General features: G+C 38.3%; 1 protein-coding gene across 4 annotated transcripts in view; it reads left to right on the top strand.

The window, feature by feature from the left end:
* Positions 1 to 1434: 1434 nt before the first annotated feature.
* Eda2r (ectodysplasin A2 receptor) overlaps positions 1435 to 23554 on the top strand; it is a 42597-nt gene continuing 20477 nt past the window's right edge. For 2 of the 4 annotated variants that reach the window (XM_029473617.1, XM_029473616.1), the window contains exons 1-4: positions 1435 to 1548; positions 5284 to 5345; positions 7366 to 7462; positions 16980 to 17076. In XM_029473617.1, coding sequence (XP_029329477.1) covers position 5345; positions 7366 to 7462; positions 16980 to 17076 — 195 coding nt within the window. In that variant the 5' untranslated portion in view covers positions 1435 to 1548; positions 5284 to 5344. The remainder of the gene's footprint in view (positions 1549 to 5283; positions 5346 to 7365; positions 7463 to 16979; positions 17077 to 23554) is intronic. The other 2 variants (XM_021153690.2, XM_029473618.1) reach the window with 1 other exon arrangement.

Raw genomic sequence — 23554 nt, 5'->3', positions numbered from 1 at the left:
CAAATGAGAATGCTGTTAGAAAACCAGTCTCAGCCTCACATTGGTGATACTAATTTTGAATCTGTGTGTTATCAGAAACACTATGTGACTATATGTGTACATTGGCATGTGAGAAGCACCACGTTTAGAATTTCAAGACCATCAAGGCTAAAAACCTGTTAAAATTTCAAATACAGAAAGCAAGACTGAGAGACATTATATGAGGTCAAGTGTCCTAGTCCTCAAACCAGCATTCTTTTTACTACAATGGAGTCTCAAATCTCAGTTAGCTTAGACATTCTCGTTTGTAGAAGATAGAGGAAAATCAGAGAGCCCCTGTTTTGGAAAACTTTGCCATCTCTGGGAGAAGAGGCAGATTCTTCTCCTATTAGTTGCCCCTTGTCCCTACTCAGGACAAAATTAGCTATGTAGGTTAGGAATTTTCATTTTATTCTCAGAGATGATGTCAGATGACCCCAAAGTATATGAATGTATGTATGTATTCATGTATGTATGTATGTATGAATATTTATATGCATGTATGTATTTATATTCAAAATACACATGTATATCACTAAATTCTAGTCATTATTCTAATCCAATTCTGCTCTTTTCCTCCAAAGGTTTTCAGCCTTCGAGACTTGATTCTTAATTCCTGTTTATGCACTGCTCAGGCCAGATGAGGTTCCATAGTTTTCTCAAGGCACATTGTTTGGTTCTCTCCTCTACATCTTGTCTCAAGCTCCCATTTCTTCCTATTTATAATGTGTTCCAGGACATCCTCCACTTCTGTCTGTCAAGTGAGACTCTAAGAAAGTGTCATTGGTGGAAGAGCATATATATATATATATATATATATATATATATATATATATATATATTAGTGTCTGTATGTGTGTACCATAATAGGTATGTGTAGCAAGAGACCCAGAGACCCAATAGAAGTCAAAGGATGGCATAAATTCAGAGTGAAGTATAGGATTCAGTTTTTCTTCATTTTTTAGTAGTCTTTCCCAAGCTTTATATTTTCTGTTAAAACTCTTAATCTTCTGAAGGTATTAATATAAAAATGCAAAGCCAGAGCCAGAAAGTAGCTTCGACTCGTGTCTGAGAATCCTTACTTTTTCAACTTTTGGCTTTCTCTGGAACCCCAAGCCTGCTAAATCATGTATATGAACTTTAAAAACTTAAAAAAAAAAAGCTGCATTTTGCTAGCTGCCTCCTCCCTTCCTCCCCACAGATTAGGCTAGATCTAACTCTGGGCCCTTCCCTCCCTAGACCCAGCTTCAGTTCCTGGAGCTTTAGTAACTCTTGCCAGACTTGTGACTTGGCCAGTGTTTACCCGCCAGACTCACACTGTCCTTTCAGGGGCGGGGTTTATTTGCATAACCACTCCCAGACTTATAAAATGGTCCAATAGCTGTCCTGCATTCCTTACAGGGGAGGGGAGGGGGATAGGCATAACATGAAAGAAATAGAGGATGGATTTGATCTGTTGTTGCTACACGTGGAAGTGAAATGACTCCAGCAGAACCCTGGTTGCAACGGATTCCACCTATTGTGAGAGCGGTATGCTGTCTGGGGGCTGAGGGGCGGCTGTTGGGCTGGTTGTCTGCTCTGTACTCGAATGCTTTTGTTCAAAGAATCCCATTGTAAGATCCATCCATTTGATCTTGACAGAGTAAGTGTGGGAACATCCTTCCTGTGGTAAATCACTTGGAACCTGTGGCACCTAGGGACGGAAATAGAGGACCAGAGAACTATATCAGATGTCCCTGTAAGAGTGCTACAAAGTCAGCATGACTTGGGGGGAAGAAGGGATTCTGTGGCTCTCAGTCATTCTATCCGTTTGTGCCCTGACAGCATTCTCCTAGATGTCAGAAACGTAGGCTGTTATCCCTACAGCTTTGAGTAGTCAGTTCCTGCCTGTGCAGGTTCGAACTGGGGCCAGATGGCCGCTGGGAATATGCCCGGACTTGTCCAACAACCCTGTGCATCTGGGATCCAGAGATAAGGAAGAGAAGGAGCCTGGGAGTTAGCTCTTGGAGAGGAGGAGGGAACGGATTGGACAAGCAGAGCATCCTGTGGAAAACTGAACTAGCCCACCCACGTGGTGCCTGGGCAAGTCCGGGCCTGTGTAAAAAGCAATTTGGCACTGTGTATGGGGGCTTTCAGTCCAGCCTCGTCACCAGTGCGACTGAGTTTCATTTGATCACTTGCTGCTGGAAGCCGAGCCCGGGACAGTGATATTTTGATCCGGCCTCACCCCAAACACTGGCCAAGGCCCAGACAGCTGCAAGAACTGGCAGGGTGAAAGGAGAAGGGACCTGCCAGAGACTAGGCTGGGAAAACAGGCTGCAAGATCTCATTTTGACAGGTTTTGGCAGCGCTGGCCAATTTCATCTAGGGCAGTAAGAGGTAGTAAATTGTGGAACTCTCTGTCCAGGTAAAGTTTCTGTCCCCCTTGACTCACCATACCTTTCATCCAACCTATGATGCATACTGAATATTTGCTCTCTATCACCAAGTTTGAAGTACTAAGCCATATAGAGGCTGTTCTCCCTGGAGCCTTAAGAGACTCATCCTGAGTGTAGGACGACAACCAGTACTGCACAAGATGAGCTTTAAACATACAAGCAAAACTCTCTGAAGTTTTCATGTAGGGACCATATCAACTAGAGCTAGAGAAAGTCAGATATGGGTTTGCTTGTTTTTGTCTGTTTGCTTGCTTGTTTGTATGTTTTTGGACACCTTTTGAGTGTTTGATTTTTCACCAGAGGTACTGAGGGAAGACTTGTCTCAGGTTTTTTTTTTTTTTGGGACCTGATGCAATCCCATGTAGATAAGGCTGGATTGAATGATACTTATTAGCCGAGGAGGATTTTAATTTCCGACCTCCCTGCCTCTAACTCCTAATGCTTTACGTATAGGTCTGTGTTCATTATGCCCAGCTGACTGTGGTTCAGTCCTAACACCTTTGCCTGCTAGAGAGCAAAAGTATTTGTATTCAGATCTCATTCCACCATATAGTGACTGTGTGACCTTGGAGAAAAGGAATATTTCTCCCTCTCTGAGCTTCCTTTTACTACCAGCAACAGTTGAGTTAATAATAGTACCAACATCATCGAGTTATTGTGAGAATGAACTGAAATAATCCATGTAAAATACTTGAACATGCTTAGCACAGTGCAAAATAAGCACTCAATAAACGTTAGCCGTGATTATTTAAGATAGATTATGTAGCACAGATAGGATTTCAACAGGTGGAATATGGAGAGAAGACATTTTAAGTAGAGAAAACATGGGTAATGGCCTGACAGCAAGGAACTCAGAGCACAGAGCATGAGAAAGGAGCAATAGTTGTGTTGAATGTTTTAGTATAATTAGGGGAAAGTACAAGATAGATTGATGAGAAACTACACAAGACTGGATGCTTGAGGTTCTGTTTATTAGACAGACAACCATAGGGCTGCTGTGAGTTTCTTTTTCCCCATTCATTCATTCATTCATTCATTCACTTTACATCCCTATTGCTGCTGAATTGAAGAAAAAGTCAGATCTATACTTTAGGTAAATGTGAATAAACTGGACTTGAGTAGGAAAACACAAAGTGGACAAATCAAAAGTACACAAAGCCCTGGATCTGATGTGGTGGCTATGAGAAGAGAAAGGAGGCAACATAATGTGTAGATCAAGTCATATAAACTTTGTTCAGAAATTTGAAGTTGATGATTTTCATGGAGTTGAATGGAAGATGGAGGGTCTCTTTAAGGGTTAGGTTATACTTTGAAAGAGCACATAATTTTATCCCCTCTCTCTGGGTAGAGTTAGAGACAGATGTTTTTAAATCTTGGGTAGACTTACCTCCTGTTTGGAATCCTAAATGCATTGTGTGCTCAGCATTTTTTTTGCTGCATTAGTATTCATTGGTTGTATACAACAAAGAGATGTTTCTTCTGTCCACCTATGGAATCATGAGTAAGCCTGGTGAGAAAATTAAAATTTCCCCGTGCTTCTGTTTTTCTGCAAAATGGGAAATAACTCCCACTTATTGAAAGGATTAAAAATGGTAATCCCTGTAAAAGACCTAGCCCAATGCTTGATGAATACCAGGCTTTTGTGAGTCATATGTTTCTTTTTACAACAACTGACTTCACCTTTAAACATCCATCTCATCTCTGACTGTACATTTCTAGAGGAAAAGTCTTCATTGTTCTCTGAAAGAACCCATCATCTGGGGGGGGGGGGGGGACGGGCGGGGGGGGGGGAATCCTGGCCTGTTGGAAGTTCTTTCCTTTGTCTGGCTGCATTCATTATGCCTCTGACTTGTATTCAAATGTTCTAATAGAGTTTGCTGGGGTTACTTACAGCAACTGGCCTCTCCTTTCTAAAAGTTCAGAGATCTGGAAATAAGAGACCAAATTTCCTTCACATTCTGTTCTCTGGTAAAGGAGCTGGTTTCTTCCATTTCTTGGCTGGCTTGATATTGAATAAGTGTGAGTCTGAGGTTTTGAATTATACAAAAGTTAAGTGGTAATACTTTCAGAGAGATGGCAGTCACTAAAAAAAAAAAAACAAACAAACCAAAAAACAAACAAACAAACAAACAAAAAACCATGATGGGAGAATGGGACAAGTTTCTTTATAATGTATTATTTCCTTCACTTGTTTAATTGCACCATTTCTTTGTAGAGAGTGTTTAAAGAAAATGAAACCTGCTCAAGACTGTTTGGTCTGTATGTGTCTGAGTCATAACTTTAAGCCACATTTTTCGTCTAATTCACTTTTTTCTTCATTTTCTACAACTGTTTATATATAAAATGATGGGTGGGTAGGTTAATTCTGACACTAGAGAGGAAGATAATCATTTAATTGTCCTGTACCAGTTATGTTTTTGAAATCATCTTTCAGTAAGTGAAACCAGGGAGAAAAACAAACAGTAACTCCGTGTAAAAATCTCCGGCAGGCCATATAGCCTTTCTTTACATAGATGGCTGCCTGATCTATTCCCTGCAGTGAAGTCATTCAGAGCTGAAGCTTGTGAAGCAGAGGCTAGTTTTTCTCCATTTGCTTTAGAAAACGGGCTCCACCTGTATATTCTCCCCTAAAGTGCTTAATGGGAAGACTACTGGCGAGTTTTATCATCATTCTTTATACTAGACGGACTCTTATTAGATAAATATGAGAGATGCAAGGATGGCTCTAGTCTGCCTTAGATTAGAATTAACTATATATTTTTTTGCTGTTTTTCTAGACCTGTTCTCTTATAGATGATAATAAGTTTTTGTTTGTTTTTCATTCCAGTGTGGCTTTCTCTCTTTTGACTAAGTTCTAACAGAATGCCGAGCTTCACAAACAATTATCAAGTGAGTGGTTAGTGACTAGACATTCACCCTGGAGGAGCTAAAGCTACTCTATATAAATGTCCCTGAGAGACAACAACCCACGCTGAAAAAGTGAAGTGGTTTCCATGTAGTGTATGATGGAATCAAACAGTAAAATGTCATTATTTTCAGGAGGTTGTTAGTCACTATTGTGACTAAGCCAGAAAGAGTGGGCAGTACTATTTCCCTTTCACGAACTACCTTTCCCTGAACCAGTCTACCCTTTGGAATTTTTCTGCTTGAGAGATTACCGAGCCAACATTCTGTTGTGAGAGTAAGAGAGAAAGAGAAGCTGGACCCTTGGTAACAGTGGATTGTCAGTGGACAGTCAGCATGAAGGTGGCCTGCTTCTTTGTGTATGGGGAGTAGACAAATGCACTAAAGTAACTTTGAGGAATTCTTTTTGTTCTTTTAGTTCCAGTTTTCTGACTTGGATCCTAAGGGTTGAGGTGATCTTGATATACCCTTGTAGAATTTCATGCCTATATAGTCCAATCAGTTCTAACTTATATTTTATCCACTTGTGAAAAAGGAGAAAAAAACATAATGAAAACATATTGTGAGTACTGAGTGGCCTGTTATTAAGGAGGTCAAATAGAGATAGATGGTAGTTTCCTCTTAACAATAAAAAGATGAGGCTATTATGACCTTTTGTGTGGGATTTTTCAAAATCTGAAATTATTTCTGAAAATTGTTTCACAGAGGATAATTATATATGAAATAATAAGTTTATTTTTACTAGATATTTTTATAATGCCAACTCTTTCAACTCCTACACTTTGTCTTCTTCATGGGCATTTTTCACATTTTCTTTTATGTATGGTTTTTAGTTAGCATACAAAACATTGAGTTTCCTTGTGACATTTTTATAAGTGTATATCAATCTTTCTTATTTATGTTCACCTCCAATTACCCTTCCCTGTTTCTTGGGCATTGCTTTAAAATGGAGGTGAAACTACTTTAGCCATGGAACATCATTTTCTACAAACAGGCTTCAATCACTGGGCTGACTTTTCCCAGTCTTATTGTATGATTTTTGCCTTGGGTTGTGTTACATGTGCCTTCTGGCTTGCCCCACTATTTCTGTAGTATATTTTATTCCCTGGTTTTGTGAGGGAGAGATGGCATATTTGATTGTTGTTGGGTATAAAGGACTGACAGATTCAAGGTGGTTCAATTATTCTAGATAGCTTGCTAATCTGAACAGAGTAGAAATAATATGATGCAAGAGCAAACAATGGGAAGGGAAATCAGAAATTAGAACACACTTTCTGAGTCATGCACATAAAGAAATCATATTATAATTTCGATTGTTTTCTGGGACACTCCGCCAAATTTCCTTGGTTAACTAATGAAACTCTACATTGAGCACTGTATGGCTAGATAACTAATTGTTGCTCATGGCACAATTCCATGCTATCTTATGGTAGTCAATACACAAACCAGTGACTCATTTAAGGTTCAGTAACAATAGAGAAAATCAGAGGCTTTGAATAATGGCTCAATATTGACTTGGTCTGTGGCTTTTCTCCACTACTCTTTGCTCCTCTGCTTGGGATAGGACACTAACAGTAAGAGCAGCTGTTCACATGTGAAGCACAGTCTGGAGTTTCCAGAGCACTTTCATACACATTGTCTCATTTTTTCCCTTGAACATAATCCAAAGTAGTTTCTGTGCCTTTTCTTTTACTTGGGATGACGGTTTCAGCAGAAATCAAAAGAGTATTTTCCCCTTAAAATCAACCTGGAATTGACTGTTCTTAATTTCATTAATGCTTTCATTTATTATACATCTATATGGTTTTTTTTTTATAGGTTTTGGCCTTTTCTTCTGGTCAATTTACAGTTTTCTAAGTTGTATTTGTCCTTTTGAAAAATTGGTGTCTGTTTGTGTGGTAGCTGTGTGTTCAGGCACACAATCTGAAATTTAGCTCATATTATTACTGTTTGTCTTTAGATAAGTAGATGTGGCCCCATTCAAGTATTAATTCTACCTCTACAGTGACAACTGCCTTGAAAAAGAACTATATATTTCTACCTACCTCAGATGGGACATCACCTCTTGCTGTGTGCACTGGAATAAAAGACAAAGGAAACAGGTGAGTCTTTAATTATATACAACTTCCTTTTATTTTCCTGAAGTTGATATCATTAATAGATGAAATTCTACACCTATTAAATAGAAAAAGAAACCAATGAAAAACTACAATAGGCAACCATGTTCTCTCTATTATTTTTATCCCAGGCATATATTTTAACACTTTTAGGCATAAAAAGACAATTAAATTTCTAAATATGTGTTCCAAGAATCAAATCTGTTCATTAGGCTTTCATGACAAATCCGTTGCTCTATTCACTGAGCTATTTTGCTGAATGAAATTTTACTTCTATGCAAACCAAAAACAAATCAACATATTATAACCCTCTTGCCCATACCTGTATCAAAACATTATTACTATAACAATATTAGAAGGAGCTAGAGAAAATACCCAAGGAGCTAAAGGGGTCGGCAACCCTATAGGAGGATCAACAATATAAACTACCCAGAACTGTGTCTCTAGTTGCATATGTAACAGAGGATGGCCTAGTAGGCCATCAATGGGAGGAGAAGCCCTTGGTCTTGTGAAGATCATATACCCCAGTACAGGGGAACGCCAGGGCCAGGAAGCAGGAGTGGGTGGGTTGGGGAGCAGGGCGGGGGGAGGGTATAGGGGACTTTCAGGATAGCATTTGAAATGTAAATGAAGAAAATATCTAATAAAAAATGAAAAAAGAAGTTCTTTTTATCATTTGCTCAAACAATAAATATGTATTTAGTGCCTACTGTGTAACAGACACTGTTTTAAATATTTTGGATGGAGTAGTAAACATAATAGGTATAATGGCCTCATAGTGATTCCAGTATAGTTGGAGAAAAAAATAGGAGAAATGTTAATAAGAAAACCATTATGTATAAGAAAGTCATAAGTACTATGGATAATAATGAAATGAAAAGGGATGGAATGATTATGGAAATTCCAGTTTAAAATAGCGGCCAGAGAACCCTAATTAAGAAGATGGTATAATAATAAAGAACTGAAGAAGTAGAGAAGTAATCTAATGTTTGGGAGAAAGATTCCTGTCTTGAGACAGTGTGGTGGCCTTCTACCAAAAATATCCCTGCTTAATTTGAAGAATAGCAATGAGACCACTATGGGTGCAGTGAATAGAGTAGGGGAAGAACAGAAAAGCATATGGCTAGAGATAACAGGAAAATTAGGTAGCCAGATTATATAAAGTACCACCGGCCATTAAAAGGACTTCAGATTTCTTGTTAGTAAAAGAGAAAACCAATGAAAGAGTTGAAAATGATGTCATTTAATATGTTTTAAAGGATCCATTCTCCTATTTTCTGCTTCTTCATCTCTCATATTATATATATATATATATATATATATATATATATATATAAAATATTCCTCTGACTACGGAACAATAAGAATTCCCTTTTATTGGCTGTGACTTATATTCAGAAAGCTTAAGAAACTTGTGCATCCACACTGTTATTTAGAATAGCTGGATGTGAGAATCAGTGGATAAACTGTATAAGTTCCAGAAGTTCAGGTCAGACTTTGACTAATTATACCTGAAACTCAATAGTGGTACTCAGATACCAATATATATTGGAGCTTCCAAAATATAACAAGGAATAAAGACCACTGGTTTAACCTAAGTGTTTAACCTAAGCAAACTTCTCATGATGACTGTGTAGTTTGAGTCAGCAATGAGTATGAATGTTGCTTTTGGCAGAGCTGTACCTGGGACCATTCACTCTAAGTAAAAGAAGATATAAAAATTCACAAAGAGTGAGCTAGAAAGATGATATGATGCTTGATAATATGGAAATAGGAAAATGATAAGAGAAAGCTGTGCTAGAAATGGATCTGGGCCAGACCAGAAAAGAGAAAACTGAAAGACAGTATCTAACTGTTTGAAGCAACATCTGAACTGCAGGCCAAACATCTGGAATTGATGAGGGCACTATACAGATTAGAAAGCAGGGTTTTTCAAGGAAAGATTTATTCTCAAGGCCAAGCTGAGCAACTGCTTTGATTTGTGACAAACCTGTGCACATGGGTGGTGATTGAGCTTGCAGGAGAGGAATGGGTAGGGCATGGGCCAGCTGCTATCTTTATTGCCCTTTTTTAATCTCAGGACTTCTGTACTGCCCAGGCAAAGCAAATAGCCTAAAGTCTTGAGTTCTTAATTTAGACTTGTCATCCTACAAGTTCTACCCATCCGAGATAGAGAGACCATGCTTCATGCCACAGGCATTTCTGCAAGTTGAGAAGACCAACAGCCACAAAGGGTGGCCAGAAGCAGCTGCACACCCAACAGCATGAGTGCCTTACATCCAGAAGAAATTTAGCCAGCATCATTTATTCAGGGCACAGTGAGCTAATGTTGAGATTATTATTAATGCCTACGTCATTCCTTTTCTCTTTCCTGTCTGCCTGCATTCACTCTCTTCTAAGTTAATTTCTGGGTAACAAAGACAATGGGAACAGGTTCAGAGATGGTGCAAATGATAGAGATAGGACAAGTAAAGAAGCACTGTCACATTTGTAGTTGTTGCTCCAGCCTTACTGGATACTTGTATGTATCTATGTACATATACTTAATAAAGTATTAATGTAGCAACATAACATTAAGTATATGCATGTGTTCATACACATCAGTTGCCAAGTTTGGCTAAAAAGTAGAATGAAATAAATCAGTTGGATCATAGGAGCCTTAAATTTTATTTTAATTTTGGAGCTAACTTTGGCAATATTCACTAGAAAAATATGGGATATTTCCAATATTAAAAAAATGACAGTCATCTTTCTCCAAAAAACTGAAACATAATTCATATAACATCAACTTTACCATTTCAAGTATACAACTTTATGCTTTTTAATATATTCATAAACTTCTGCCATGTAATTCCAGGTCATTTTCATTGTGCATTGATCAATCATTGTCTCCTCCTCCCAGGCTATGACAAATAATAAATCTGCCTTTGTGTCTGTGGATTGTCAATGTTGGGCATTTCATGTAAATAAAATCACATTATTGCCCTTTCCTGTCTAGCTATGTCTCTTAATCATAATAAAGATAGATTATAGAGTATAGCATATATTATGTATTTCATTCCTTTTTCTAGATAAATCCTACTTTATTTTACAGACACACTAAGTTCTATTTATCAACTTTATTTATAAGTTGATTATTTCTTTTTTTATTTCTGTTATCATGAGTATGCTTCTAGGAGCATTTATGTACAAGGTTTGTTTGAACATGTGTTTTCACCTCTTGGCATATATATTTAGGAATCTATATTTAGGAATAATTGCTATATCATATGATAACTCAATTCTTCACTTTTTGAAGAACTGATTAATCATTTTCTATAAATGTTGCACTATTTTATACTCTTGGCACCACTGTATGAAATGCTCATTGTCTACATCTTCCATGACAGTTGTCTATCCATATTTAAGAAAAATATATTGCTACAATGTATAATGAAACATTTAATTGTGGTCTTAATTTGCATTCCTACTGGGCATATGTTCATGTGTTTTTGGCCTGAGGTTCTAGGCAAACTAAAATTCACTGATGACTCCTTTGGTGTTAGCTAGATGGTTCTCCTTCTTTCAGAAATGTTTGTTTAAAATCTGAGAGAAGTTAGGCCAAATTTCCCTTCTTGGTTCTCTCCTTCACCCTTTAACCATCAGTCAAATTTTACCCATGAATATTTTCTATCTCACAGTTTGGGAGTATGTGACTCTACAGAATCTCAGATCCCAGATCACATTACCTGTAGCAAGAATTCCATTTAAGTCTGGTGGGAAGATACAGAAACTCTGTCTAGCTCCTCCATTGGGGGTCCTGTGTTCCATCCAATAGGTGACTGTGAGCATCCACTTCTGTATTTGCCAGGCACTGGCATAGCCTCACAAAAGACAGCTATATCAGGGTCCTGTCAGCAAAATCTTGCTGGCATATGCAATTGTGTCTGTGTTTGGTGGCTGATTATGGTATGAATCCCTGGGTGGGGCAGTCTCTGAATGGTCCATCCTTTTGTCTCAGCTCCAAACTTTGTCTCTGTAACTCCTTCCATGGGTATTTTATTCCCTATTCTAGGGGGGAATGAAGTATCCACACATTGGTCTTCCTTCTTGGTTTTCTTGTACTTTGCAAATTGTATCTTAAGAAAGTACCTAAGAGGCTGAAGGAGTCTGCAACCCTGTAGGTAGAACAACAATATGAACCAGATTACCCCCAGAGCTTGTGTCTCTAGCTGCATACGTAGCAGAAGATGGCCTAGTTGACCATCACTGGGGAGAGAGGCCCCTTGGTATTGCAAAGTTTATATGCCCCAGTACAGGGGAATGCCAGGGCCAAGAAGTGGGAGTGGGTGGGTAGGGGAGCAGGGCGGGGGGAGGGTATAGGGGACCTTTGGGATAGCATTTAAAATGTAAATGAAGAAAATATCTAATAAAAAAAAGAAAAAAAAAGATACAGAAACTCTGGGTATGTGATTTGCCATGAAAGAGGGAATCTATTGTGCTACATATGAGATGTTAATTTTAGTCAAATACACTTTTCAGAAGATGGTGAAATAAAATATGGTATTCATCCCATAATCAGCTTCCAAACGCTGACACCATTGCATACACTAGCAAGATTTTGCTGAAAGAACCCTGATATAGCTGTCTCTTGTGAGGCTGTGCCAGGGCCTAGCAAACACAGAAGTGGATGCTCACAGTCAGCTATTGGATGGAACACAGGGCTCCCAATGGAGGAGCTAGAGAAAGTACCCAAGGAGCTAAAGGGATCTGCAACCCTATAGGTGGAACAACAATATGAACTAACCAGTACCCCCCGGAGCTCGTGTCTCTAGCTGCATATGTATCAAAAGATGGCCTAGTTGGCCATCACTGGAAAGAGAGGCCCATTGGACTTGCAAACTTTATATGCCCCAGTACAGGGGAACGCCAGGGCCAAAAGGTGGGAGAGGGTGGGTGGGAGAGTGGGGGGGAGGGTGTGGGGGACTTTTGGGATAGCATTGGAAATGTAGATGAGAAAAATACCTAATAAAAATATAAAAAACAAAAACAAAAACAAAAAACCATGGTATTCAAAGCCCTTTCTCAAGGCCATTTTCCAGTAAGTGATAGCTTTATTTTTGAACATAAACCAGGTGCTAGAAACTGTGGGAGATCTAGGGAGAGATCCTGGACTTTATGGAACAGGCAAACAAGAGTCAGTAAAGGGTTTTGAGGTAAAGAGCTACAAGCAATAAGAGCTTTTTAAAGCGCCTTATCCCTGTTCCATCTATTCATCTGACTAAAGGGTAGAGTAGTTGGTTCTGAGTGATGAGAACATCAGAGATTATATTTGAGGGTTTTGAGGTATTCCTGATGGGGTCAGTACTTTCCTTTGGGCTTGAATATCACATCCTGACACTCCTTCCCCCTTTTAAATCTTTACATATCAAAGAGATGAGCTGGTCTGAGACAGTAAGGTCATGGGTTAGAGAGTCAAAGGAAGAAAATTACCTAAAGCTCCTGGCTAGTAGTAAAAAGACCTTAGGCCTCTCTACATTTGGCCTGAGGTTCTAGGCAAACTAAAATTCACTGATGACTCCTTTGGTGTTAGCTAGATGGTTATATCTAATGAACTGTCAGTTATGTTCATCTAATCTATGAGGTCAGTATCTAGATTCTATTCACGTTAAAATATACACGCATATCAGGCCAGGAAAGGACCATGTACATTGTTTTACATTTGCAGTGTTTCTTACTCAGGTCTGTATTTGGTGACTGATAAGGTCAGAATGTTTGGTATATACTTTCCTACAGTTGTCAGACTGGCAGAAATAAGGCCTTCAAACTGAGGATTTCCTCTTAAATGCCCCCTATGTGCTCTGTGGACAATAGAGGGCCTTCCTGGCAATCTGGTTTGTTCACAAGTGAGTCCTGGGATTCTCAAGTCAGCAACTACTGGGGCCCAACCACAATAATCCAAAAGTCATAGAGATTTCTGAAAAATAACTTCTGACCCATAGAGGGGAAAGTAGCCTGATCCTCAGTAGAAGGCATGCCTGGCATTGGTACCATTTCATGTGTTAAAGAGCCTGTGGTGGAAGGTACTGTCAGGGACACTGGTGGTCGACATGATTGAGATGCCACTGGAAGCTGAGACTCGAAGGGTACTCACTGCAACACATCATATTTTCACTAAAAGTCATGGGTGTTCCTGGAATACCAGGCTTTCCTAATGGTGTTGTGTGGGACCCTCTTGCAAATCATCTTCTCTGGCTACAAGAAAGATGCTCCCTGAGGAGGAGGGGTCTGTCAGGAGCAGTATCCCCCACTATACTCAGGTAGTAGCATAATGCACTATGATTCTCCTTTACTCATATTTACTGCATGACTCAACAGACCAAAATAATAAATAATAATAATAGGCCTTCAATTTTTTCAGATTCTGAGAATAGTGATGAATGCTTGCTGTTCTGTGATTGTAAGAGTTGTGCACCCTTTTTCCAGAAAACAATCGTATCGAAAGCTAACAGCAACTTCTCATATTTTAGAGGTGTTTAGTCAACAGACTACCAGGGTCTCAGTTTCTTAGCTTCCTACTCCATGTTGGCCATAGTCCAATAGTACTTTCGGACTCCAGAGGTTCATAATCACTTCAGATCTGAGAGGAGGCACTTTCTTAGTCTCATAATGATGCTTTGAGAAAAAAAAAAGTTTTGAATTTTTAAATAATGAATTTCAACACACCTTGTCTTCCCACCATAATCTAAGGTCACAAAAACTTAGATCTATAGTGTTTGATCAAAGCAATTTTAAATGACATGTTTTAACATCTCTTATGAAAAAATCATATAAACTAGAAACAAAAATGTGATGTCCTATATTTGGAGTTATATGACATTAGATGACAGTGAAAACATATAATGACAGAAACTAGAATGGCAACTACCTATGGGAAGGGGTCATATTTGCTGTGAAAGGAATACAGGGGAGCCTGAGTAGGCCATGGAAAGGCTCTACATCTTACCTGGAGAGTATTTCCTGTCGCAAACCATAGATTTTGTCTACTGCATCTGGGCTTTGCTCAATGTTGATCTGTTTTTTTTTATACTTTTATTCCTTTGTTGCTACTCAAGGCATAGGCGATAGATATGTATTCTCAACACTTAATTATTCTTTCTTTACTTTTACCATAAATTACCACCTGTTGTAGGGCACTGCTATTCATAGGGTATAAGGCCTCATATTATCCATGAGTTTATTTATTGCTTATTAGGCAGTTTTTTTCTGTATATCCAGGATTCTTTAGAACAGTCCATTGTACATGTTTTCTTTAGTATAAGTTTCTTAAATTTAAATCGAACATCAATTTAGTTTATGTTTTGGATACCATTTTGATAAAAAGGAGGGACAAAGAAACTCTGTGTTATTTATTATGTCCTGGTATGTGTATTTGGTAGGAAGCCTACCTGGGAAATGATTTTGAACCAAGGTTAATGAGAGACATTAAGGTTCATGCAATTTAATGCCTATTGGGCAAACTAGCATTTGGAAACCAAACTGAAAATAGGGTCTCACATGTGCCTCCTGGACAGCAGCTTCCACAAAATTCTAGGTGCTTATGTTAAGAATTTATCTCTAAAGGAGGTCTGCTTTGGGAACCCTATCAATGTTTTCCTGTTTTCTGAGAAAGAAAACTATACAGCAAAATTTTTCTTAGTTATTTTATGCTGGATTTGTTGCCATAATACTGAATTCCCTTATTAGTGAAGGTTATGAGATGAATAATTTTTTCCTTTAATAACAAGGAGAGAGAGAGAGAGCAAAAGCTCTGTCTTCTGAGTGTGATAATTTGTCAACAGAGGAGAAAGTGTGTCCATTTTGTTCAAATAGTAGACTTCTTAGACCACCTTCTATTGATTGAAGAAATGGGGAAAAGTTAAGAGAAAAGTTATACTTCAACAAAACTGGCAGCCAGAACATCTTACCCTATTTCTATTGGTGGCCTTGGAGGAGATGATTGGGGTAACATCATCCTCCCTTATAATTAGAAATATACATTAAGGATTTTATGTGGGTGGAGAACCCATATGAAATACAGTCTTGTATAAGATTAGGAAGAAGTGACAAAAATGTCGCTGGCAACACATCCATTCATGGTGTTCTTAAAAACACCCACCTGCATCATCACACCAGACTGTACCACTAGGGCATCCAGAACAAGCCCCACCCTAACAGTGGGGGGAGGCACAGCTAGATTCACAGCACTGAGAGTCTCAACCAGCTAAGCTGAACTGCAAATTAGATGCACCCTGCCCCTGCCCTCAGCTGCCCAGGCCCCAGCATGGAGATGACCTGCACAACAGGCTCAGCACCTCTGAGGTGTGCATTAGCCACTTATAGCAGCAGTCTATCCTCTTTCAAGTATGCAAGCTTTGACTTCACCAGTTGCCATAGCCTGTCCCCACTGTCTGATTCAGTGCTTAACTTCAACCCTAGAGGCTGCCTTGACCTGAGGAGGCATCTCACTGGTTCTGTACTTGTGTGTGCACTACCCCTCACTGCTGGGGCCCAGGACCCAGACTCAGGTAGGAGGGAGGACAGGTGCCTTGGTCACTCTGGGGCACTTTATATGCTGTGAAATTAAACCTGTTGTAAGTATATTTGTTTGAATTAACTGTATTGTAATATTATTTGCTGAGTGTAGTAATTAGATATTTATGAATTTCTGACATCTCAAAAATAAAAACTTCATACATAAAAAAAATATGTCCCACCAGAATTTTAGTTTAGAGAGGCAGGTAAAAAATTGTTTTTATATAAGACTACCTATCTTCATACCTATTTTTTAGTTTGTATAGGTCTTCAAAGTCTTCATGAGGACTTGAAGAAACAACACATTCAGTCCTCTCAAGCTACCTGGTGTAGGGAGGATCACAATGTAAATTTTCCTCTGTTTAAGTAACTGAAGTCATTAGTAATCCATGCAAGACTGTAAGTTGAAATGGAATGACACAGTCAAAGTAATCAGATACTTTGGCAAAGAAAAATCATGTTTCAACTTTTTCATCCACACATAAGGATTATATTTTCCATATTGCTTACATCAGAAAACTATTGAAAATATTGACAAATAAAGTAAGTGTAAAGGTGGTTTTTAAGAGCTTTTCACATATTTTATTGTAGTCAGTAGAAGGAAGCCAATGGGTTTTCTAATTTATTTATTAATTTTTGCCAGTAAAGTTCCTGATATCAAACCACAAGCTGAAAAATTTGTTTGTCCCTTTGCCTTAGTTCTCTTACCTGTAAAATGAAATTAATAATAATTTGTGACATCTTTTTGGAGAATGGAATGCATTGCCACATAGAAAGCATTTAGAAGAGTTATTAACAGTACTCGAAAAGTTTTACCTGCTTTAGGTTGGCTTTTTTGGCCATTTTCACTAGAACACACAGTAAAGAAAACACAGATGCCACATCTCAGGCAAGCCACTACTTTAAAATCATTCTTTAAGATAAGTAGTAATTATTTTTGTACCCACAGTTTTTTCATCATGGATTGTCAAGAGAATGAGTACCGGGACCAATGGGGGCGCTGTGTCACCTGCCAACAATGTGGCCCTGGACAGGAGCTCTCTAAGGTAAAACTTTTTAATCAGTACTTTAAAAAAAGGATACATTTGTGTGTGTGTGTGTGTGTGTGTGTGTGTATGTGTGTATGTGTGTATGTCTGTGTGTTTTGTGAAAGGAGTGAAGAAGGTTTAAAGAGAAAAAGATCTGAGAAAAGCCAATATTAGTAATACAGTCAATCACAGCTATGACTAGTTCAGTTCAGCAGATATAATGAAATGCAAATAGTATGCAATAATAGTCATTGTTCACAAGAAGTGAGGCAATCATACTCATATATTAGGGAACCTCATGAAGAAATATTTCAGTACAGATCTCTAAACTTATTGCGTTAAAGAAACCTGTTAAACAAAGCAAAGTATACTTAATTTGATTAAAAATCATGGTACGCTATGGTAAGAATGAAGCCCTGTTGTAAAATTGCGTGGAAGTTCCTCAAGTAATTAAGAATAGGCATTTTTAGGGAAGTTGGCAGGTTAGAGATCTTATGATGCAACTCAGTGAAAGAAAACAGGATAGTACAGGGTAATCTCTATTCTTGCAGTAGACAGTAGCTGTAAATGGACTTATTAAGCCAAGTGAGATCTCTGTGGGGAAGCAGGCAAGAGTGGCTGTGAACTGGTGCCTAGCTGCACAAATTGGCTCTGGTGAGGTAATTGGAAACCGCGGGGAGGCACTTTACAGCACACACACTCAGCAGCACTGCAGTAACAGTTAGCTCATAACCAAGGACTGGATAGCAATTGCATATGAAGCCTTGGAACTAAAGCTTAGTTCTCACAGCAGGGCTCTGGTTGAGGTTAAGCCCAACTTGCAGGACAAAGCCTACACCTCCTTTCCCTTCCCCATACACCAGCATGGTGGCGCAGCCTGAGGAAAAACTTGCCACAAAACCTGGGTGGCTCCAGGGGCTGAAATATGATAGTACAGTTGACAGCCTCTTTATCCCAAATTTGTAGCTATACTCTATGGGAACCCACAGCAAGGGATCCGACCCTGGCTTCTCCAGCACAGTGATGCCAAACCACACAGAGTATCAAGAAGGGAACTGAGAACTACACTGCTCATCTCACTGCAGCTCTGCCAAATACTCAATCCAAAGTGTTTATTTTCTAATCTCTATGGGACAATACATACATAAAATCAGGCTTTACAGCTTTCTACTGGAATAAGAAACAAATGGCATCTTCCCCATTAGTGCAATTTGCCAGAGGAAAGTTTTGAATGGAAAAGAAAGAATTCAAAACCCATTCCAAGAGGAAAGAAATAGTGACTGATATGATTTTTCTAAAATCCAGTGCTTTTATTATACTTGTCTTTTTTGCTACTGTCAATGTGTTTTTTTTTTATTAGATCTTTTCTTTTTTTTTTTATGTAGAAGTAGACACACAAAGGAAATTTCAAATACAAAGATGATTTTAACTAATGAAAAATAAAGAGTCATAAAACATTTAGAAACACAGTAAATCATCTGTGATAAATTTAAAAATACTTACAAAGCTGAGCAGTGGTGGCGCATATCTTTAATCCCAGCACTTGAGAGGCAGAGGCAGGCAGATTTCAGGCCAGCCAGGTCTACAGAGTGAGTTCCAGGACAGTCAGGGCTACACAGAGAAACCCTGTCTCAAAAAACCAACCAACCAAACAAACAAACCATACAAAATGTATTTTTTCTTTCTTTAAGTTTCAAATGTTATCCTCTTTCCTAGTTTCCCCTTCAAAACTCCCCTATCCCCTCCACACCACTGCTCCCCAACCCAACCACTCCTACTTCCTGTCCCAGGCATTCCCCTATACAGGGGCATAGAATCTTCACAGGACCGAGGGCCAGCTCCCATTGATGACCAACTAAGCCATCCTCTGCTGCATATGCAACTAGAGCCATGAGTCCCACCAAGTGTTTTCTTTGATTGGTGGTTCAGTCCCAGGGAGCTCTAGGGAGTACTGGTTAGTTCATATTGCTGTTCCTCTCGTCAATGTTTTTGATAATTTTTATCTTTTCTTTTCATTTTTAAGCCTTAATTCTTGAATAAATATTCTGAAAGTATCTCAAATTAGGTCATACAGTGCTTAGCTTGCACAACTGTTTTGCATGCTTTTTAACCTATTATACTATTATATACTCTGTAGTATCTTTTTCCTACATACAACCCATGTACTTTGTTTTACTAATTTCCACTTCCTTTACAATTTTACTTCCTTGACTCTCTTCTTTCACCTAACTCTATCCCTCCAAAACTTTAAAAATGGTTAAACTATTAGACACTAACAGCATTCCAACTCTTTCCTCCCAATATCTTTCCTCATCTCAATATTCTTCCAGTTGCTCTAACATTAATTCCTATGTTTATCACATTCTGTCTGCTTGTAATCTTGGTAATGCTCCACTATACATCATGTTATTCTTGTATATTAATCTTCCAATAGTTTTTAGAATAAAAATATCACTGTTAATTGGCTAGAAGGACATTTTTGTAGGCATTTTATCCAGCAATTGTAGTTGATTCTACACCTGATAATTGGTTGTACCAGGAACCCTTAATACATGACTAGGGGTATAAACTCTAAACTATACATATAAATTCTATCACTTGAGTAATGAAAGTATTTTGACTACAAGAAAAACTAATAAAATAACCCAGATGCAAAAATCTAAACAGAATAGAACAAGAAAGATGACAAACCAAGGAAGAATGATGTTATCCCCATGAAAAATATAGTACTGGTATACAGTGAGAGTGAATTAGACAAAATCTCAGAAAAATATAGTTGCTTAATAAAAGAAGAAAAAAATAAAACCCTGAATAAACTCAAGAAGACTAAAACTAAACAGGTAAATGTAATAAGTAAGTTAATCTAGCACATAAAAATTAGAATTCAATGAAGAAACAGAAATATGAAAAATGGAGCCGGGCGTGGTGGCGCACGCCTTTAATCCCAGCACTTGGGAGGCAGAGGCAGGTGGATTTCTGAGTCCGAGGCCAGCCTGGTCTACAAAGTGAGTTCCAGGACAGCCAGAGCTATACAGAGAAACCCTGTCTCGAAAAACCAAAAAAAAAAAAAAAAAAAAAAAAAAAGAAATATGCAAAATGGAAAATTTTATTTATATAAAAATCAGCATGCTCCCTATTCTAAGGAAGGATGAAGTATCCACACTTCGGTCTTCCTTCTTCTTGAGTTTCATGTGTTTTCCAAATTGTATCTTGGGTATTCTAAGTTTCTGGGCTAATATTCACTTATCAGTGAGTGCATATCATGTGAATTTTTCTTTGATTGGATTACCTCACTAAGTATGATACCCTCCAGATCCATCCATTTGCCTAGGGCTCCCAATGAAGGAGCTAGAGAAAGTATCCAAGGAGCTGAAGGGGTCTGCAACCCTATAGGTGGAACAACAATATGAACTAACCAGTACCCCCAGAGCTGCATATGTAGCAGAAGATGGCCTAGTTGGTCATCAATGGGAAGAGAAGCCTCTTGGTCTTACAAACTTTATAAGCCCCAGTACAGGGGAACGTCAGGGCCAAGAAGTGGGAGTGGGTCGGGTTGGTAGGAGAGCAGGGTGGGGGGAGGGTATGGGGGACTTTCAGGATAGCATTTGAAATGTAAATGAAGAAAATATCTAATAAAAATTCGGAAAAAAAGTCAGCATGCAATATAAACCCAATTGAAAGCCTAAATAATACAATAGATCATGTGGAAGAAAAAATTCTAGAGACAGATGAACAGAAACACTAAAGATGTCAACAAAGATAAAATAATGAGAAAATATAACTAAAACATAGAGTTCTATGGGACACCATGCAAAGACTGATTTTGTCCCACGGCACAACTCCTGTACCTAAGACTCAGGGAACACCATAGAAGGTGGGGGGAGTGTCAGAAAATTTGTAAGTGCCAGAGGACCAGGAAGTCTGCTGTAAGATTGTGTCTTTTAGAAATGACAGTGAAGCTACAGCCACAGCACCTCAGTAATATGGCTGCCTAGACACACCTTGAAGAGTGACAATATAAATAGCACGCGAAGACAGGGAGGAGAGATCTCATAGGGCTCCACCTCAAAACTAAGAACTACAAGTAACTTAGGACTTCTGAGAGAAAGAGACTTCGACTTACTGAAGGATGAACCCCTTAATTGTTTATCCAAGACCAAGTGGTCAACACTGAAATCGTAAACATAAAAACTATGCTAAGTGGACTCAGAAAGCTGTCTTTAGTTAAAAAAATCAAACTTTCAAAATCTAGACTAACAGGGTGGCTATCCAGGTTTAGGAAGCATGTCAGTCAAAATATCTGTTTACAGATCTTTCCTAAGTACAAAACATGATAGATAGATAGATAGATAGATAGATAGATAGATAGATAGATAGATAGATAGATAGATAGATAGCACTAAAGTAAAAAGGGCAAATCTATCAGAATTCTAATGGATTTTTGAAGAGATGCCTTAAAAGTCTGGAAAGCATGCAATGATGTATTTCAAGAGCTGAAAGACAATGATTGGGAATTCAGTTACTATTGTATAAACTGATGAAATGACCCTTACCAAGTATGGTTAAACGCAAGGTTTCATCATAGATATGAGAGTGCAGCTTGAGGTATCTGGAATCATCCAAAGAAGGGAAAGAAAGTAATGGACTGAACATAGCAAGCAGACTGAACTTGGTGATCAGAGAAGAGGCTGGGAAGCAAAAGAGGAAGACGAAGAGAGAGCATGGGTAAAGGAGGGCAAGACAAAGGAAAGGAGAGAGAGAGAGAGAGAGAGAGAGAGAGAGAGAGAGAGAGAGAGAGAGAGAGAACCATGAGCTGGAGAAGTTTAGGGTAAAGAGCAGGATGTGTAGAGCTAGGATGCCAGTATGGATTCAGAAATGTTAACAGGTAGTTGGGATAGTGAAGGAGCCTCTAGGCCCTCATGCTATTTAGCATGTTAATAGCACCACAGATAGCTTTTTGTCCATGCAGACAGTGATCAGGAAATGGTTGCCTTCATAGAAGGGAACCAGCTTCATAAGTTACCACAGCATACTGGCTTTTGTATAATCACCAGTATTTTTATCTGACTACTAAATCCAAAATAGTTATATTGAGGACATGGCTCTGTTAGTAAAGTATTTGCTTCACATGCATGAGAAGCAAAGTTTAGACCCCTAGCACCCATGCAAAAAAAGCAATATCCACACATGACAGTATATTCCTGTAATCTTATACTGAAGAGATACAGCTGAAAGAGTCATTGTGGTTTAGTTGCCAGCTTATCTGGTTGAATTTTTGAACTCCAGATTCAGTGAGAGTTTTTGCCTCAAAACATTAGTTCAAGAAGCTATTGTGAATGGTGCATACTTTACATGTGTTTCTGCATACACGTGCATACAATCAGAGATTACAAACGAATAACTTATTAATATACTTTAATTGAAAGAGCAAGAAAAGGGCAAACCCCAAATCAGTAGATAGGAAGAACTAATCTTTTTCAAGGAAGAAATTAAGAAAATGGAAAAAATGATAACAATAAAGAAAAGCAAGTAATTAATGAAACAAAGAGTTGGTTCTTTAAAAAGATAAAGTCAAGTCATTTTACAAAACTATTCTAGAGAAACAGAGAGAAAACTCAAATATCAAAATTGCAAATGAAAGGACATATTTTACAGAAGATCCCAATGGCATTAAAAACAGCTTTAGAAACATCCACGAAGACATCTGAAAAAAATGAATGAATCAATAAGCACATGAAAGACCAAAATTAAACCAAGGTAGATTAAACAACTTAAACAGTCCTAAACTGTGCAATGTGATTAGAGGTTTTTAAAAATAGTAATAATAATAATGATAATAATAACTTCACAACTAAAAAGTACTAGGATGAGGATTCACTATTCAAGTCTAACAACCCTTCAAGGTAGAAACAACACCAGTATTTCTCCAAGTAGTTCATAAAGCAGAAAGATAAAGAACCTACCAAGTTCCTTCTATGAATCCAGTATTGCTCCAATACTTAAATTAGGCAAACAAAAGAAATAATGCTATCAGATAATTATAGGACAGTTTACCTGATGAACATAGATAGAGAATTTTTCATTAGCACACATGTATTAACTACTTCTCTATTGCTATGATAAAATGCAACAACCAAGGCAACTTATAGAAGAAAGCATTTAATTGGGTTTATTATTTCAGAGGCTTGGACTCCATGTTTATGGGACAAAGGCATGGTTACTGGAGCAGCTAAGAGCTCACATCTTAAAATCCCAATAGAGAGGAAGAGAGCTCTGGAGATACTGAGCAAAAGGATTTTGGAGCTCCCAAGTTCATCCCAGTGACATACCTTCTATAACAAAAGCACAGCCACCTTTTAATTCTCAAACAATTCCACCAATGGGGAGGGGATCAAATATTCAAATGTAGTACCCAATGGGGGCCATACTTATTTAATTTGCCATAGCATGCAAACAGAACTTATCTATCTATCTATTTATTGGATTTTTTTCGAGA

The sequence above is a fragment of the Mus caroli genome, chromosome X (genome assembly GCF_900094665.2).
Source record: "Mus caroli chromosome X, CAROLI_EIJ_v1.1, whole genome shotgun sequence".
Classification (NCBI taxonomy): Eukaryota; Metazoa; Chordata; class Mammalia; order Rodentia; family Muridae; genus Mus; species Mus caroli.
This window is presented reverse-complemented; position numbering and strand designations above follow the sequence as displayed.